Source organism: Pseudophryne corroboree, chromosome 2, assembly GCF_028390025.1.
Source record: "Pseudophryne corroboree isolate aPseCor3 chromosome 2, aPseCor3.hap2, whole genome shotgun sequence".
NCBI classification, from domain to species: domain Eukaryota; kingdom Metazoa; phylum Chordata; class Amphibia; order Anura; family Myobatrachidae; genus Pseudophryne; species Pseudophryne corroboree.
The window spans coordinates 218050297-218071008 of NC_086445.1; the positions used below are offsets into that span (position 1 = coordinate 218050297).

The 20712-nt window shown below is 46.5% G+C and overlaps 1 protein-coding gene across 1 annotated transcript in view; it reads right to left on the reverse strand.

Moving 5' to 3' along the window:
- The window catches only part of LOC135010036 (solute carrier family 26 member 10-like), a 110513-nt gene that overhangs the window by 76887 nt on the left and 12914 nt on the right, over nt 1-20712 (reverse strand). The window contains exons 2-7 of the mRNA XM_063952320.1: nt 19748-19858; nt 18954-19114; nt 15568-15732; nt 11070-11222; nt 10070-10152; nt 8694-8841 (exon numbers count right to left, since the gene is read on the reverse strand). Coding sequence (XP_063808390.1) covers nt 8694-8841; nt 10070-10152; nt 11070-11222; nt 15568-15732; nt 18954-19114; nt 19748-19858 — 821 coding nt within the window. The remainder of the gene's footprint in view (nt 1-8693; nt 8842-10069; nt 10153-11069; nt 11223-15567; nt 15733-18953; nt 19115-19747; nt 19859-20712) is intronic.

Below are 20712 nucleotides of genomic sequence, written 5' to 3' on the forward strand. Positions count from 1 at the left end.
AAAACGACAGACCGGTGGACACCAAGAAGCCAGATACTCGACCAGGCACAGACAAAGCCACAGGACTTCTGGACAGGAACGCTTCACGGCAGGACATGGGATCAGACTCAGGAACCGACACTCAGGAACCGACACTCAGGAACCGACACTCAGGAACTGGCAGGAACTAGCTCAGAACTCAAGAACTATCACCGGCGTCTGTGTATTGCACTGAGCCAGAATATAACAGAGAGCCCTAATTAATTATGTTGTGCAGCTGCCCTGTTGCACGACTCCAAACTGACAAGATGCAATTAGCAGACAGGTGAGGCCAAACACATGGAAACAGGCTGCAATTACACAGACTCACCACCGGCAGCAAACAAGAATCCTCTAAACCAGAGCAAAGGGAAATCCTGGCCTGCAAGAGAACTATAAACATAAAATAGGAATGAACCACTACCTGTGGTTCATAACAGTACCCTCTCCTTAAGGGTGGGCTCCGAACACCCCATGACACCCATGGGGAACAGAAACAGAAGAATAACATAAAATACATAACCAAAATGCAAAGCAGGAATGAGCCACAGCCGTGGCTCATAACAGTACCCCCCCTTGAGAAGGGGTCAACGGACCCCAAAATTCAGGCTTTCCAAAACAAGGGACAAAAAAAAACCTGACACACTGGTCTAACAGGCAAGAAAACAGAAACAAGCTGTGGCAGCTTGTAACAGTGCCCCCCCCCCCCCCCCCTTGACGGTGGCCACTGGACAAAATATTATTTTTTTGACAAGAGTCAATAATTATTTCTTTTTCTTCTTATTATTATTTTTACAAAGTTCTTGAGGTCTGACCAAGGTAATTCCCCAAACATTGTCTGAACTGATGGTACCTCCCAGCAAGGCTGGGTTCAAATCAGAGATTGGTTTCTTAACCTTGGGAGCTGAACTTTCAGGCAAAGTACTACTATTAGTAGAAGACAGAAAAGCACATCCTGCAGTCAAAACAACGGGCTGAGACTCTTGTGCCGAGTTTACAGTATACGGTGGACTCTCAGCAGATAAGACGGGTGACCTAGAAGAACCTGAACCAATTTCTTTGGAACTATATCTCTTAATAACTGCATCACTGAATGCTGGGGGATCCTGAAGAATGGGATCTTCAGTTTTCATTAAATTGTATGCCCACTCAAAAGGCTCCCCTCTAAAGGAATATATCAGATAGAGCACAAGGTTCTCTGAAGTGATGCCCAGAAATGGTCTAGACAACATAATGATGTAATAGTGTTTGTAAAGCGCCAGAAATTGGACTAAGTCCCCATCAAAGATTATAGATGTTGAGTCAGGATCTGCTTCCTTCCCATCTGACTGACTAGAGTGCTTTGCTAAGACCTGGTCACTACTGACTTTACTCGAGGCCGAGACTTTCTGAACACCACCTGGGGCAGTGACTTTCTGAACCTCACCTGGGGCAGTGGCCCTCGGAACCCCACCTAGGGCAGTGGCCCTCGGAACCACACCCGGGATAGTGACTTTCTGAACCCCACCCGGGGCAGTGGCCTTCGGGAACCCCGCTGGGGGCAGCACCTTGGATTCTTTTACTGGGACCGGGCCGTCAGCCTCCCTCTCTGGGACCGGGCCGCCAGCCTCCCTCTCTGGGACCGGGCCGTCAGCCTCCCTCTCTGGGACCGGGCCGTCAGCCTCCCTCTCTGGGACCGGGCCGTCAGCCTCCCTCTCTGAGTCGATAATTATCGAAACTTCTCCCGGGACTATGACTTCCGGGACTTTTGCTGAAGCTATAACCTTCAGACCCTCTACTAACGCTATGCTTCTTAAGTCCTTTCCTGGGGAAGCGACTTCTAGACCCTTCTCTGGGGCTGTGTCTCTCGAGACCCCACTTGGGGATATTACTTCAAAGATCCCTTCTGGGGTTTTGCTTCTCGAGTTCCCTTCTAGAACTATGGTTTTAGACACCTTCTCTGGAGTTGCACTTTTCAAGTCCCTACCTGGGTAACAGCTTCTGAGACCCCTTCTGGTATTGACACCAGAGCTATAATATTCGATGTCCCTCTATGACCCAGAGCATCGGGTACCGCTCCAGGACTCTGGGCATCGGGCACCGCTCCAGGACCCTGGGCATCGGGCACCGCTCCAGGACCCTGGGCATCGGGCACCGCTCCAGGACCCTGGGCATCGGGCCCCACTCCAGGACCCTGGGCATCGGGCCCCACCCCAGGACCCTGGGCATCGGGCCCCACCCCAGGACCCTGGGCATCGGGCCCCACCCCAGGACCCTGGGCATCGGGCCCCACCCCAGGACCCTGGGCATCGGGCCCCACCCCAGGACCCTGGGCATCGGGCACCACTCCAGGACCCCGGGCATCGGGCACCGCTCCAGGGGTTTGCAACTCTGCTTCAACAGGAAAATCAAGAGAGGAGAGAAACATTCTCCTTTGGTTCCTGAATCTATAATGGGGCTCCCTAGCCCAAGGACCCCAATTATAGGACCGAGTGCTTTTTAGTGTGGGTTGTGTGACAAGTACCTCTGCCACAGTAGAGACAGGAGTAGGTCTTGTATCTTGACTCAACTTGGCCAGAGGGCAGGACTTGTCGCCACACTTTGGCTTGCGCAATTCACAGGTCTGCAGATAGTGGCCTAAACCCCCACAATATAGGCATAAATTTAAGTTTCTGCAACGCAGACGCTACTCTTCTGAGAGCCTGGGCCGCAGAAAACTTTTAAACTTTTTCTCTCCAACTGAACCTGAGGATTCTCTTGTCACCATATTGTGAGCAAGAGTCTCTTTAGAGGTAGATGAACTCTCAATGACTTCTGGCAAGATAAGCAAAATTTTAGTCAGAAGGTTTTGCAGTTGTTTTATGGATTGCTGCAAAACTTCCAGTCGCTCAGGTTTAAAAGCACTGAAAGCAGAGTTCAGGGCTGAGACGCCTGCAGGGCTTGCATAGTTGGCATAGGAGGATTTTAAACTATACAAGACAAGACTAAACTAGACTAGACAAGACAAGACTGGACTGGATTTTTTTAAACTAGACAAGACAAGACTGGATTCTGCACACCGGACTGGATTCTGCACACCGGACTGGATTCTGCACACTGAATTCTAGACAGGAATGGATTCTAAACACCGGACTGGATTCTGCACACCAAGTTCTAGACAGGACTGGATTCTAGACAAGACACTGGACCAAAAAAGAAAAAACTACTATTTAGCTTTGTTTCTTTTTTGTTGCATGGCCGGTGATAATGTTACATTCCTGGTGCTCAGAACAAGAGAGATGTTGCGTAGTGAGTCCAGAGCACCAGAACGAGACGCTGAAATAAGGTGTGGTATGGAAATAGCCCCTAGCAGCCTACCTCCATTGTTTCACCCGTGTGGTCAGTACACGCCTGCGTGACTATGGTTTCTTGGGCCCACGGCAGCCACGTTTGAAGGGCGGATTAGATCTGCCCAACTCCGATACCCCCAGGTCTTAGAGTGAGACAAGGCGTGAACCGAGACAGGATAATAACAAGGGGACCTCTAACTAAAGCAAACAGAAGGCTAGGGGCTACTAACAACCCTAAAACTAAATACATGTGCGGCACGCCGCCAAAGGAAAAGAACAACAAAGGAAATGCTGTCCACACACCGACACTATACTGTTGTGTACCGGCGGTGACAGCATATGCAGAACCCTCTGCAAAACACCAGTAACAGATATAACCAAGGTATACAGCGGCCTAGGCCGACGGACGCGGCAAAGCCGCTACTCACGGAACCGGTACAAATACTGGCAAACGGACAGGAACCCCCAATGTAGCCGACACAGGCTCTCAAAACCGGAGGACAGGCAGAATCCCAAACGACAGACCGGTGGACACCAAGAAGCCAGATACTCGACCAGGCACAGACAAAGCCACAGGACTTCTGGACAGGAACGCTTCACGGCAGGACATGGGATCAGACACTGGAACTGACACTCAGGAACCGACACTCAGGAACCGACACTCAGGAACCGACACTCAGGAACTAGCTCAGAACTCAAGAACTATCACCGGTGTCTGTGTATTGCACTGAGCCAGAATATAACAGAGTGCCCTAATTAATTATGTCGTGCAGCTGCCCTGTTGCACGACTCCAAACTGACAAGATGCAATTAGCAGACAGGTGAGGCCAAACACATGGAAACAGGCTGCAATTACACAGACTCACCACCGGCAGCAAACAAGAATCCTCTAAACCAGAGCAAAGGGAAATCCTGGCCTGCAAGAGAACTATAAACATAAAATAGGAATGAACCACTACCTGTGGTTCATAACAGTACCCTCTCCTTAAGGGTGGGCTCCGAACACCCCATGACACCCATGGGGAACAGAAACAGAAGAATAACATAAAATACATAACCAAAATGCAAAACAGGAATGAGCCACAGCCGTGGCTCATAACAGTGATGCTCGGCCCAATTGAGGATTGGAGCTACTTCTCGCATTGCCTTGCGTTGTTGATGTATGCGACCGCCATCGCGTCGTCTGACTGCACCCGGACAGTCTGAGACCAAAGTATGTGCACTGCTTGTCGTAGCGCATTGTAAATTGCACGGAGTTCCAGGACATTCATAGACAGCAATCTTTCGTGATCCGCCCAGAGACCCTGGAGTTGACAATTTTGAACTACAGTTCCCCAACCTCTGAGACTCGCGTCTGTCATTAGAATTATCCAATTACAGGCGCCAAACCGTTTCCCTGCGGTTAGATTGTGTACTTTGAGCCACCAGAGTAGAAATACCCTTGCCCGTGGCGACAACCTCACCCAGTGGTGAATCAGCAGATGCGAGCCCGACCATTGTGCGAGCACATCCAGCTGAAAAGGACGTGAGTGAAATCTTCCGAACTGAAGCGCTTTGAAAGCCGCCACCATTGTACCTAAGAGGCGAATGCACAAATGTACCTAGACTGTGCGTGGCTTGAGCACTAATTGTACCAGATGACGAATAATCTGTACTTTCTATCTTGGTAGGTAAATTCTTTGATTTACCGTATCGAGAAGCATACCTAGGAATTGAAGTCGTCGAGACGGAATTAGATGTGATTTCTTGAAGTTGACAATCCAACCGTGCTGAACCAGTACATGTTGGAGGAGCATCTGTTGAGACGGAGCTTTGATGAGCAGATCGTCCAAGTACGGAACTATTATCGCTCCCAGAGATCTGAGATGAGCTATCATCACAGACATCACTTTGGTGAATACCTGAGGCACTGACGAAAGGCCAAACTGTAGAGCCGAAACTGGTAATGGTTCTGCCGTATCGCTAAACGCAAGAACCTCAGATGAGGTGGCCAAATCGGAATGTGTAAGTACGCATCCTTGAGATCTAGTGCAATCATGAACTCCTGTGGCTCTAAACCTGCAATTACTGACCGCAGAAATCCCATCTTTAATCTGTAGTAAGTGACGTAGTGATTGAGACCCTTTCAGTTCAATATTGGCCTGATGGAGCCATCCGGCTTAGTTCCCCCACATAGACTGGAACAATAACCCTGACCGTGTTGGTGTACAGGGACCGGAATCAAACCTGCTGAATCCAGCAGAGACTGAATGGCAATTTGCCGACCCGCCCTCTTGTCGTCCGACAGAGGAAGTCTTGTCTTGAAAAACCGCAGTGGCGGGAGACATTTCTTTTAACACGAACTTGCAGATCCAGCTATCTGTGGATATCTGGAACCCCGCCAAAGGGAACATCTGAAAGCGTGCTCCCACAATTGGAAATCGGAGATGGGCTGGGAGCCCGTCATGCCACTGGCTTGTCGGTGACCTTAGCGTCCTGACGACTGGTGTTGGTTTGTTGGAAACCACGTCCTCGACCTCGTCTACCAGGCATGGCTGTTGCTGTACCACGGCCTTGAAAGGGCTGAGGTCTAAAGGATTTGAACGCCGGCCTAGAGTATTTCCGTCTAGGTACCGTTGGAGGCAATGGTAGGAAAACAGACTTTCCCCCCGTGGCCTCAGAAATCCATTTGTCCAATTTAGGACCAACAACTTCTCGCCACCGTATTCTGTTTACCTCTGACTCCGCTTGCCAAGAACGCAGCCAGAGTGCTCGTCCCGCTGTAACTAGCGACGATGAAAAGCGAGTAGTGAGCTGACAGCTGGCAGGAGAAGCTGCACATAGATACTGAGCAGCGTCTCAGATTTGATTAGCGCGAAGTATAAGGTGATCGTCATGTAGGGCAGACTTGAGTTCTGTTATCAATACCATTAGCGCCTTAGGTACCCAAATGCCCTTCTATTTTATGGTCTGAAGGGTCTTTATAAGTTTTGACACTGACGAATCCACCAATGGCGGATTCTCCCATGTAGATGTCACTGACTGTGAAACGGGTAACTAGACTTAAATGGGCAATGGTATAGAACCGATTATCCGTTTTTTGTTGTTAAGAGATTCCGAAACAGGTAAACATACTGGAGATCTCTGTCGTTTAGTAAATACAACTGTATTATATGTCAGAGGCTCCGTAATCTCCGTTCAGAGACTGACGCACTGACGTGATGAGATTATCAATGCTTGTGCTCTCAAAAGCTGCACCATCTGACTGCTGTTCTAATCTGCCCTCCTCACCCTTATTTAGCGCCGTGAGGTCTGGCATAGAATCTTCAGACTGCAACATAGCAGAAACCGGTAAATTATAAGACAAATTAAATTTATCCCTTGTACCCAAAGTGAACTTGGACCTTTGCAAAGGCTGAGACGCCTCCGTTAGTGCTGGCGGTCTCACCCGAGACTCCGATCTTGCCGCTTGCCGCTCGTGTTGAGTGGCGGCCAATTCTGATCTAAACCCAGCCATTACAATTGCTGAACATAGACCATGGAGTATCCGGGAATGAAACCGGCTTCCGGAGTGGAAACCTACAAAACATACTGTACATGTGGTAGATTCATGTACAGACATTGCAGTGAAACTTATTTTTAGTCTTTGCTGGTGCCGTACTCATTATGCAGACAGACAATACAACAGACAAAGACAGACACTTGCACGACTCAGTAAAACCGTTACTTAAGGTGTGTAATATAGATATATATATATATATATATATATATGGCCGAAGTGCAGGTCACGTGGCCAGCCTATATGAAACCTGAACCCAAAATTCCCACTAACACCCCTGCGCCTCCGGTGGAGTAGAGATGTAGGACAGGAACGTTCTGGAATCACAAACTGGAAGAAACAGGAAGCATGGTTAAAATGGCCTCATGCTATGCTGACAGTTAGAATCACAGTACAGGGTACAATACATGCCTTTATCACCTGTACCTGACTGCAGTACAATATAGGCTTAATAGTCTATTAATATATGAAATCTGGCAGCCTGTCATGCAGCCTATTCTTCTCCCTTGCAGCAGCGCTGTGATCAGACTTCTCCCTCCCTCCTCCCCCTGTGCTCCGTGTAGCACTGTGTCTCAGCGGGGAGCGGGTGCCGGGAAGCCTAACACCCCTGTATCTGACCTTGTCATTGCAGGGAGGCGGGGGACGCTTGTTAGGAGAGCGGCCGTGTGAACGGAGTTCGGCGGGCTGGAGCGGCGCGTAGCAGCTTCCGGCTGCGCTAGTGAGAGCGCTGTGCTGCGGCGGTTCTCCCCCTCGTAGCGGCTGGATTGCAAACTTTGAAAACCGTACAGCGCGGACGGAGCGGCTGGGGCGGGCGGCATGTATTAGCGGCGGGTGCGGGCGGCAGTTATAACACGGACCCCACACAGCGGGGCAGCAGCGTGCGCTGACCGCCCAGTTCCCCCCAGCATACCTTGTCTCCTGTAGGGAGGGCTGCGACGGGGCTTCTTTCTGTAAGCTCCGTCCAGCTCTTGCAGCAGTTCAGTGAGCTGCGTGTGGCTGTGAGGGTGCTCTTTGTGAGGACCGACACGCCATGCGCTGCTCCGTGCAGCGGCACTATCCCGGACCCATGTTTTTAGTAGAAACTGGGAAGGGATGTGCTGAAGTTGTAAAAATAAAAATTAAAAATTAAAAGCAAAATCAAAAAATATTCAAAGAAAGTGTGAGAGCCCCACACAAGCCTTGTTAGTGCTGTGAGCACAGAAAAAACACTAAGGTACTCTGGGATATGGAGGGGAGGAGAGTTCTAAATTTAAATATTCAGTGCACTGTTCTTGCTAAAGCCGTCCATATCCCAAGAGTACTCCAGTGACCCCTAGTGGATGAAAAAGAAATATGCTGTGAAATAAAACTGGTGCATGTTTTACTAGGTAACACTGGAGCAGAAAGCTTTGAAGCCATATGGGAGCAGGTTTTCTGTATATCAATGACGCAGAATGCTGTCAATCAATACTAGAGCAGGTTTTCTGGATAGCACTACAACAGAATTCTAAACCAGGAGCCAGGGTACTGATCCTCAGAGAGATAAGTTGTTCTGGCAATGAGCAGTCAGCAGTTCCTGGTTTAAGTAGAGTGCCCTTGAAACTGATAGGCTGGATGAATCTTGTGTCCAGAGTTGCTGGAGACTGGTTTGTCAGAGCAAATCATTTGATACTGCGCATGATAAAAAATGTTGCTTTATCAAATGTTTTTTAGTGGGGCACAATGCACTATAAAACATGTTTAAATAATTGTTAGGTGCAAATATATCAAGTAATTTTGTATTTAGGTAATAACTTCCTTAATGAGCATAGACTATAAACATACCACTCAGACGGAAGATGCTGTCTCACCTGGTTAGGATCAATGCTATATCTGTGTTTCTCTGCATATATCATAGCAAGCGACACGGACACAGCATAGCCCACAAATGTGATAGCAATAGTGTCTCCGATCACATCAGGAATGACATTCAGTGAAGGGAGTTTAGGAGCTGGGAAACTGTTAATAGAGGAAGATATTAGCTGACAAAGCAATGAATACACTTAAACAGGTATCACTCTTACTAAAAATACAGCTAAAATAAACTTGACAATTTAACATTTTTAATAATTTTACTTATGTAAAATTAATTTTAAATGAATGTTGAATAAATTAGTTATATCTAATTAGCAGAATAAGCTACATATTAATCTAATAATGGGCATCACCTTTGTAAAGCTAATGTCAGTGTTGGACCACAGTGCACTTACTGTATAAACCCAAATTCTTTTTTATATTTTGAGGCTTGGTTTGCCAGATCTGCCAAATATAACTGATACAAATAAAGTAGCAGTGGCACTGTCCTGTAAAGTGCTAAGGAGGTGGGGGGAGAGAGTGAACATGGGCACATACCCGGTCACTCCAACAGGCACGGGCCTGGGTAAAGGGTACCTGTTCCTCTCCCCCTGTTGGCGGCCCTGACTGCCAACCAAACCATTGGAGGTGGCAGCCATTGCACACCTCTAGTTATGACCCTGCACTATTCTCGCATGCTTTTAATAAGTAACACATGTTTTCTATAGTTTTTCAGATGATCTGCTATTAAAAACTTAGGATAAATAGGGTCACCTTCTTGCTGGGTAATAGAACTGCGTAAAGTATGAAATAGCATAGTTCTAGAGATATTACTGTCTTTTACATCTGTCCTGGTTGCAACATATACTTATACATCTCTCAAGATGATGACCAAGACTGTTATTATTTAACAAATTTATCCTCCTGATTAAGTCCTAGTTACAAATAACAGATGAAATACTGGTACTCCTGTAGTTGGGCTGTTCCAGTCGTATTGCTGCTTTTATTCCAGATGTCCAGATAAGCTGTACTATTCTTACTTAAATGTATGTTTCTGTGCATGTAATAAATTTGTTTTAAACTGCATTATACCTTATGCTATCATCTTCACTCCTCATATCATTGGACTACCTGTGAAAACCAGAAATTGCCTTGTTGGTTCACTATGAGAACATACCTGATAAGTCTAAAAAGGCTTATTTAGAAAAAAAAAGATTTTCTTTGCCAATATACACAGTCATGTGCCACTTTATTATATACAGTATATACACACATACATGGATTTCTCCCCCACAAAAATGCCATGTTTGCCCTGTGTTGGTCAAACTGTTTTGTTTTGTTTTTTGTTATTACACAGCACTATATACATAAATATAACCATCATGATAATTACCCTGCTGGTATGCTCCCAACTATTTGTACATTATATCGGTTGTCCAAGGAAGAAGCAAAAGTTATTCCAGTAGCTACTAGGACCTGAAATAAACAGAACAAGTTTTTTATTTTATTACAATTTATGCTCCCTTCTTAACAAATGACATCACTTAAATATATAAAGCAGGGAATAGCACAATTTTTGACAAAACCACCAGATAATAGGCTCGTCATTGCTTTGTGTCATATACATAGGCCTTTATGTAGACAGAGAAAATAGACAATTTATCAAGCAATGGAGTGCCTGGCTTTTTCGTCACTACATAATGTCATCTTCATATTGTGTTACCTATATTCAACAATTGAGAATGCTGGAGTCTGGGAGGCTTCAAGGAATCCACACTGGATAAAAATAACTATGTAAATATGGAAATTTGAAATACTTTAACTATAGACCTTATTAACAATTTTGTTGGCAAACAAAACAAAGGATTCATCTTAAATGATCAGCATTGAATATAAATCTGGAGAGAGCTTAGTCATCTCAACTAACTAGGAAGAGTCCTGTCAGTAACTGAACATTTATACCCCATTTCCATTTATGGGTCAACCCGGGTTGTGGGTCAGTGAAAAAGGGTCCCTGAAAAATAACTCAGGACCTGTTACCTGGGAATGCGACCTGGGCAGCTACCAGAGTTAGACCTGGGACGACCCTTGGTAAGGGTGCAGTGTAAATGGGTAACAAAGGTCATCTGACCCGGGTTTCCGATGGAAAGCCAGCTCACTGTCGCTTGGAGATGATGTCATCTCCAAGTGCTGGCAGAGGGAAGCCTCGCTGTGAACAGGGTTTCAAACCACTGACAAGATTTGAAACCCATGTTCAGTTAACCAGGTCAGACTCAGGTTTTAGTTGGAAATGGGGTATACTGTGAGTTAGATCCTATCATAATTCACAAGTAAATGAACAATCCGCACCTCTATTACTTTTGTATTTACACTTGTGCCACCCTGGTTCTTACCATAATGATTTCTCCAGGTATAGGTGTCCTCAGCTTTGTTCGGAAGCGGGCATTAAGCTCCTTAATTGGAATAAGCACTACTAAGCAGAGCATGGATATAATCAATTCTGCTACATTCGTCATATGCACAGCCCTGAAAACTGATGCCAGTGTCTAAACAAGAAGAAAGGTTGTGAGATTAGGAACCAAATTGGTGTTTTTAGATCACAATGACTTTATCATTGCGTTATCCATTTGTATTCTGGATATTTATTATTAATGTCTTTATATATTATATTACCATCCACATTACATAGAAACATTCACATCTGTTCTTGCCACAGTGAAGCTTTTGGATTTAATTCTCTACCACAAAAACATGAACTCACACTAACTTAACCTATCAGTCTGTTGTGGACTGTCACAGGAAACCCACACCAACAAGGGTGTGGTATAGAAGATCTACAGTATTTAGGTTGGCAGTATATAGATCAACGCCAAGCGGTCGACGTGCATTAAGATAGAGGTTAAGGTCGACAAGGTCAAAATGTCGACATGACACACAAATGGTCTACACAAGTTTTTTTTCAGTTTTTGGGGTCAAGTCTTGTATGTTTGGTAATATGTAACCACCATCACTAGAAACGCATACACTCGCCGGCTCGCTTCACTTGCTACGCTTCGGACAAGGTGGCTCACGACAGGTAACTATTCCCAATCGTATCAATACGTAAATAGTAAATCAAGCAAATGTTGAGAAAACATGTAAAAAAACACAAAAAATGTGTTGACTGTTGTCATGTCGACCTTAAGAACCTGACAACCTTTTTGTACCTGTCAACCTTTCATCTGTCCATTTTTTTGTACCTGTCGACCTAATGCATGTCAACCATATGGTGTTGACCTATTGACTGTCATCCTAGACACTGTCTATCTATCATCCGGATACTCACCAACACACAGAGAACATACTCCCAGATTTATCAAGCCTTGTAGAGTGATAAATTGCACGATGATAAAGTACCAGCCAATAAGCTCCTAACTGCCATTTTCAAACACAGCCTGTAACATGGAAGCTAGGAGCTGATTGGCTGGTACTTTCTCACCATGCAATTTATCACTCTCCAAGGCTTGATAAATCTGGGCCATACTTTCCAGCAGTGTCAGACTGGGGCATGAGGGGCCCACTGAGGGAATGGAGTGGAAGGGACCCAGGGTGTGTGGTCAGTCTCCAGAGGGGGTGTGGCCATCACCACAGAGACTTGGCTAACCATTAGAGAGTGCATGGTCTGGGCTCTTTGATAAATATATACAGTAAATACTGCTAGTGCATCTTGATAATGTACCAGATTATTAGCAGCAATGCACTGTAGAAAATACACCATAGTCCTGTGCAGTATAACGTAACATATGTAAAAATTCAAGTACACAGTCTGAAACCTGATCCCTAGAGGAGGGGGTGGGGGCCCCACCGGGGGTTCCCCTGTACCCTGCTTTCCAGACAATATTGCCTTGTTTGGAAGAAAACCCATGGCCACTGTCAATTTGCTGAAGATTTTACTTTCCTTGTGCTTCCATGTGACATAACCTTGGGCCTAATTCAGCGAAGTACTGCACTACTCGTGTGCAGATCCGGGGCTGAGATGTCTCTGGTAGTGCACAAAAGCCGCAGCATGATTTATATAGCCACCTATAGACAACCTGGGCAGTCCAGCATTTTTGTTCATCACCCTGGCTTGCTGGGATGTTAATTGCTTAATTAACACATGAGCCACACCTGTGTGGGAGCCATAGCTTTCAAATTTGTGCTTACCTGTCATTTTTAAGGCCCGTTCACACTGGTCGATGTATCGGCCGTTCTCTTGAACGGCCGATACATCGCGGGACCGTCGGCCAGTGTGTATGGGCGATACGTCTGTGAACTCCGTCGTTCACAGACGTATCGCGACGGCCGCGCAGCACAGCCGACAGCCAATATATCTAACGATATATTGGCCCGTCGCTGTGTGTGTACGGGGCGGTCGTCCGACCGCCCGTACAGCGCTCGCGCCCGCCCGCCCAGTTCATGACGTCAGTCCCCCAACGGATCGGGCTGTGTGTATGCACAGCACACTGCCCGATCCGTACATAGATATATCTGCAGATCAATTGATCTGCAGATATATCTAATAGTGTGTACCCACCTTTAGGGTCAGTTATGTGGTGGAGGACAGGGTAACCCTTCTGCTTGTCCACATGTTTTATGATTGGCTATCATAGTGACCATAAATGATTTGATTTGGTCCAGGACCACCAACCTGTGGCTACCTGAAAGTGTCCCATTGCACCCCAGGGTGCCACAGCATCCAGCACAGCCTGTTTATTCTTCATACAGAGAATGGAAATCTCAAACTTTTAATAATGTTAGAAAGTTACATATGGTGTAATATATACAGCTCAGAATATTAAGAAAATTGCTATATTCAGATCTTGAATTAAAATGTCTAGATGACAGTAAATACATTTTTATATAGAATTTACATATATCAACCTTTAAACAAGGGTCATACCGCTTTATAGTTACTCTCATTTTTGTATCATTTTGTGTAGGTAATCCTTTTTGTATCTATAGCTGGTGTGGGATATTTTGTTGACATCCTGTTGACACTGATGAACTGTCGGCATGATCAGAATTTTCTCTCCCTCCTACTGCCTAACCCTAATCTCCCGTCCCGTAGCCATACCCTAACGCTCCCTCCTACTGCATAACCCTAATCTCCCCTCCCGTAGCCAAACAATAATGCTCCCTCCTACTGCCTAACCCTAATCTCCCCTCCCGTAGCCAAACCCTATCTCTCCCTCCTACTGCCTAACCCAAATCTCCCCTCCCGTAGCCAAACCCTATCTCTCCCTCCTACTGCCTAACCCTAATCTCCCCTCCCGTAGCCAAACAATAAGGCTCCCTCCTACTGCCTAACCCTAATCTCCCCTCCCGTAGCCAAACCCTATCTCTCCCTCCTACTGCCTAACCCAAATCTCCCCTCCCGTAGCCAAACAATAAGGCTCCCTCCTACTGCCTAACCTTAATCTCCCCTCCCATAGCCAAACAATAATGCTCCCTCCTACTGCCTAACCCTAATCTCCCCTCCCGTAGCCAAACCCTATCTCTCCCTCCTACTGCCTAACCCTAATCTCCCCTCCCGTAGCCAAACACTATCTCTCCCTCCTACTGCCTAATCCCCCCTCCCGTAGCCAAACCCTATCTCTCCCTCCTACTGCCTAACCCTAATCTCCCCTCCCATAGCCAAACAATAACGCTCCCTCCTACTGCCTAACCCTAATCTCCCCTCCCGTAGCCATACCCTAACGCTCCCTCCTACTGCATAACCCTAATCTCCCCTCCCGTAGCCAAACAATAATGCTCCCTCCTACTGCCTAACCCTAATCTCCCCTCCCGTAGCCAAACCCTATCTCTCCCTCTTACTGCCTAACCCAAATCTCCCCTCCCGTAGCCAAACAATAAGGCTCCCTCCTACTGCCTAACCTTAATCTCCCCTCCCATAGCCAAACAATAACGCTCCCTCCTACTGCCTAACCCTAATCTCCCCTCCTGTAGCCAAACCCTATCTCTCCCTCCTATTGCCTAACCCTAATTTCCCCTCCCGTAGCCAAACCCTATCTCTCCCTCCTACTGCCTAACCCTAGTCTCCCCTCCCGTAGCCAAACTCTAACTCTCCGCTCCCGCAGCCTACCCCAAACCATCCTGTCCATGCAGAATGACGAAATGTCACATCTCAACACTGAGAACATGTCGATATTCTGCAGATGTTGACATGTTTAATGTTGATTTATGGCAAACTAGATATGCTAAGTGGTTCTTATCTGCTGTAAGATTCTATGATATTTCAACAATGTCAACCTCATAACTGTCGGCATTATGAATGTTTATATTGTGAATATCAACATTATTACTACATCCCCTATAGCAGAGGCTCCCAAATGCGGTCCTCAAGGCACCCCAACGGTCCATGTTTTAACTGTATCCATGCTTGCCACAGATGACTTAATTAGCACCTCAGTCAATTTGATTTAACAATCTGTGCTGAGCCATGGATATACCTAAATCCTGGACTGTTGGGGTGCCTTGAGAACCGCGTTTGGGAACCTCTGCCCTGTTGTTTGCTGATTCTTGCTAACCTGTATAGAGAGCTCTAGAACTTCTTCTTGTTTCAAATGAAGCTATATTAATATATAATATAATATTCTCTCTGTAATATTTCTCATGCCAATGCATCTTCTAGCCTGTATTTTTTTTTAAACGTTTGTAATATTGCAGGGCTGAAGATACAAATTAATCCTATGTCCTGTTCACAGAAAATGTCAATTTCATAAATTGCAAATATTCCATTCTGTTAGATGGACTGTGAGTATTGATGTTGCAGTGCAGATTTCCATAGCTTGGGTTCCATGAAGGTATATGGATGTATTTACATTTCCAGAGGTATTCCCAATGGCAACTGTGGCAATGTACTTTGCTAACCTTGAATATGGTGAAGGATCCGGTGTGACGTGGGAGTGGCAGCCCCATCATATTCTGGATCTGAGAAATGGTCACATGGAAAGCAGCAGCACTGGTGAAAGCTTTTACTATTGGATCAGACAAGTACGTGGACAGGAAGCCCAGCTGCAGAACAAACATGAAAACCTGGACAGATAAAGGCAGAATTCATAGGTATTACTACTAAACTAGTTTGACCAGTAAAGGAAGACTATCATTCTCTTTAGTTTCATGTTGTATGAGTCTAATGCAGTTTTATTAGATGCATGTGTGATAATAATCATGGTGCATGAACTTCTTTGCATATACCTAGTCTTAAACCATTAATGCTATATGCAGTGGTATCATAGCTTAGGGCGGAAGGGTATGCAGGATCGTAAATGTACGAGGGTGGGGGGGGGGCTGAGGTCACAACACAGAGCGCAGGGCCCAGTGGGTAGCACCGTCGCTTCCCACTCTTGCTAGCAGGGTGCCCGAAACGGAACCCTTTGTATGCTCCAGACAGGCTCCCCGCAATCTGTAAAGCCGATTGGAGAGTCCTCAGATTGCTCCGGTCACTCCTGAACTTACTGTTGCTGGCAACCCTACCCTCTCTGTGCAATATAATAACATCTGGCACTCAGGGGGCATTGCTGTCACAGGGCGCAATTGAGCTCTATTATGGCCCTTACAGTATAAAGTTATTGGGCGGTATTCAATTCTTTTCACCCCCTTCCACATCTGTTCTGTTTCTGCTGATGGGCGTGGTATAATCATTTCAGCTCGCTACCCCCGCGATAGTGAGGGCACCCAACCTGTTACGCAGCTAAATCTGATAACTATGGGCGCAATATGCACGATAACGGGGCTCACTTTGGAAAGGAGATTGGGCATGATATATCATTTGAATACCGCCCATTATGTTGGCAGTCACTATGCCAACAGTGTTGATATGAGAATGCCAGAGCCAGTATCCAAACTTGGCTGTAATGCAACGTAAAGTATTTTAACCATAGTCACCTATCCACCTGCATCCTGCGGGAGACTCCTGGTACCCCCATTGTTAATCAGAAACCTTGGATTCCCCTTCCCGATCAGGAATCCAGACTGTACAAGGGAGCAGTTAGAGGGACAGATCCCATAGCCTGCCAAGCAGCCTACCTCTGGTGTCAGCTGGTGGAGCAGTTGACGCAGCTGATGGGCAGTCCAATGAAGTGAGGCAGGCTTCTGTTATAACCTGGGGAAACACTGTATCTACCCAAAAGAAAACGGAGGTAGCCCCTTCACCAAGCAGAAAGGCATTCACGCACATACACATCATTAATGTGCCAGAGAGAGGAAGGGGATTACAAGCCATAGCTGCAGCACACATAGCCAGTGCAGACCCTTGGCTATTTAGGATTCTCACCAATTTCCCCCCAATTGCTACACAGGCCAAACAGTGGAGGTTTTAATGATGCTTTGCCACCCATATACAAACCCCTTCTGGCCAAAGCCATAACTAGACTTTTTGGTGTCCTGTGCCAGAAAGAACATTGCCTTCTCCCCTATTTTTCCACAAGGGAAATAGGGGGACATTCCTACCCGATCGCTCGCTGCAGTTTCTCGCAGCGCAGCAATCGGGTCGGAACTGCGCATGCGCCGGCGCATGGCAGCCGTCTTTGCCTAGTGATCGCCTCTGAGGCAGAGGCGGTCGCTGGGTGGGAGGGGGCTGGACGGTGGCGTTAAGTGGTCTGGCCAACGCAGGCGTGGCCGGACTGTTGGTGCGGCGGGCCCCGGCGGCTGCGTGACGTCACACGCAGCCGGTGTGGGCTGGGGAGCAATGAGTAGCTCCCGGCCAGCACGCTAAAGCTGCGCTGGTCGAGAGCTACTCTTGAAGTGCAAAGGCATCGCCACTGTGCGATGCCTTTGCACTTCTGCGGGGGGGGGGGGGGGGGGGGCGGCACTGACATGCGGGGCGGACTAGATGTAGCACAGCTACGATCAACTCGGAATGACCCCCATAAGGCGCATGCCCACTTGGGGAAGGGACATGACAACATTTGCACACATATCCTCTTTATACCACATTCATGCACTCAACTTGAGAGTTTGTTGTTATTTAGTTACTATACCCTTTATTAAATAACACATTTAAATACACTGCCATATCTAGGATTCAAACCCATAACCGGCTGCATTCCAGTCAAACACCCAACTCATTGAGCTATTTGATCCTAAATAAAAACAATGAGATTTCTAACTATATTAAGCTACTTGCACTTTCTAAATAAAAATATTAGCATTGCAGTTGAGCAGATCTATATAGTGTGCGGCCACACATCCAATCCCTTGCAGCCACACACTACATAGATCTGCTCAGCTGCAATCTTAATAATTGTTTCATAAAGTACAAGGTAAGCTTCAAATAGTTAGAATTCTCTAGCTTTCTAAGTAAGAGCAGCTAGCTCAATGAATAGAGTGTCTGACTGAAATAAATGGGGTTAAAACCTGGTTATGTCAGCATCTTGAAATGTAATAAAGAACAGTGTGACTAAATAACAACAAGCTCTCAAGTTAAATTCATGAATGTTGTATAGCTATTAGCGATGGAAGGGGTGAGGGAAGGAGATGGGACGTCAGGAGATGCTGGGCTACAAAAAGGGAGGAAACTACAAGTTAAAGTGCTGCCAACAATGCATGATACCGATGGCCGGGATCCCGACTGTCATGATCCCGACATTGTGTTCCTGGACACGAGTATGCCGGCAGTGGGGCGAGCGCTAGAGAGGCCCTTGCGGGCTCGCTACGCTGCTGGCACGATGACTCGCTGCACTCGCCACACATTACATTCTCCCTCTATGGGTGTCGTGGACATCCATAGAGGGAGAAAAGCATGTGGCGTAGCGATTCCGGCTGCGGCATTTCACCACCTGTCAGGATTCTGGAGTCGGCATTGTGACCGTCGGGATCCCGATAGGTGGTCTCGTGATCGCCTTCCCCGCACACATCTAATTACGGTCCTGCCTCTAGCAGCATGCTGTGCTTAGAACTTTACTTTTCACCTGCTACTGCAGGAAACATCCCTAAGTGGTAATAGATACACCCATAAGTAGAACTAGACATGCCCTTTAGGTGGAGTGTGGCATACCCCCCTCAACAGCGTGCCGTGCTCCGCATCCTTCTATCAATTATAATCTCATTGAAACTTTATTTCAATAGTAGGCAAGTATGATTTGCATCACAAGATTCATATGAAAAGGGTTCATAGTTAGAATGTATAACTCTCAATGCAGACAGAGCACACCTAGGTATAGTACTTCTACAAAACTATTGTACAGTATTTACCAATGTAAAATCTAATTATCGTAGAAGTTGCAATGTTTATAGAGAAGCATTGTATTATTTACCATCATAAGCCCCATGAGGAAGGCGATAGCAGCGGCCATCCCTATTCTCTGACCATCCACTTCTGATTGCTCCTCACTGGAGAGGTTTCTGTCCATCGGGTTCTGGACAAGATGCTCATCAATCACTGAGCCAGTCATTAGACTCAGCACAGCAAAAGTACCTGTGGATCAAAACATGCAAGTGACTACATCCCAAAGGTTTGTTCTAAAACATGGATATTCCCTCTCTGATAGGTTAAGGTAAACCAGGCTTAAGCAACCTGTGGCTCTCTATTAGGGCAGGATGGGGAGTAAACAAACAGTCCCAGCATATAACGCACTCGAGCCACATTTGTGGTCAAAACCACTATAATGCTGTCATCTCTCAATTGTGTTTTGTGAAACTGCTGTCCTTGCTCCCCCCCCCCACCCCCCCACCCCCACACGCATGCAGTGTCCATGACATAGTAGAAGGCTAGAAAGCCATTTACAAGAATATTAGAAGCCTGAAACAGCGCACGGTATCTATCCTTTCAAACAGGGCAGCACTTAAGGCAATTGGCAGAATTGACCACAGATTACAAATGACAGTCAAAACCGATGCTAGCAAATACTTTTTGTTTAGAATGAAATCCACCATCGATGCCCGTCAGTTTCAACCTGATGAAAAAACCCAACCTTTGGTAAATTTACCCCGTAGTTCACAACTCTTATTTGGACTTGTTATATCTCCTGCTGTTTATAATTAGAAAAATCTGAATTATTACGTAATACATGACAATATTATTAAACTGATTTATTTTCAGTGGTCTTACCTGTAGAAACATGATGTCCGGTCCCTAGCAGCATGTACAGCACAACAGGAAAGAAAGATGTATAGAGTCCATAAACTGGAGCTACTGATGTCAGCAGTGCAAATGCCATTCCTAGGGTAGATGCATTTACATAATCAAGATCTGACCTCACCAGCAGTACATTTTCATTAGCTGCAACCAGTGGCAGCTCCAGAGGTGGGGCTGCAGCGCAGTCCAAAATCAAATAGGGGAGTCACACCAATTGCCACCCAAACACTGCCAAGCGTTGCTGTCTGGGACTCACTGGCAGTTGGTGTGGCTCCGCTATTTGAATTTTGGACTGTGCTGCAGCCCTACCTCTGTAGTCACCATTGGCTGCAACCCAGGCTAGTGCTGTCACAAACAATATTAAAACCTGAATTAAACCCCCATGGCTAATTGCTGGCAAAAATCCCAACGGCAATTAAATAGCTTTTTCCCACAAATAAAGGAACTACAGGTTTCGGGCGTGAAATCACACTGATTCCACATAAACGGCAGAATCACTGGGTTTTTTTCATGCACGTGAACCGGTTTTTACGCCAACTTTTCAGTCTGACTTTGGGGGTTCACGCGCCAGGCAATCCCACTGCTGATTGAATAACCTTAATGTTTCATTTTTTACTTTACACAACTGAATTTGATATTGTTTTGAGAAAATATTGTAGGAGTATAGCAATAGCTACTGGCTAGGGAGGCCAATCCCGGGATCGGGATCGGTGGAATCCTGGGATTTAGGCCCAAAAACGGGCAGGATTCAATCCCGGGATTGGAAGCTCCAATCTCGGGGATTGAGGGATCTGCGTTGAGCAGCCTCAGGACGCTCAGACGCTGCCTGGCTTCCTCCTCCTAGCTCTCCAGCTCAGCGTGACGTGCAGTGAGAGGTCACGATGCGCCGTCACAGGCTGCTGGGAGCTGCCGGGAGAGAGCAGCTGATATGTCCCACC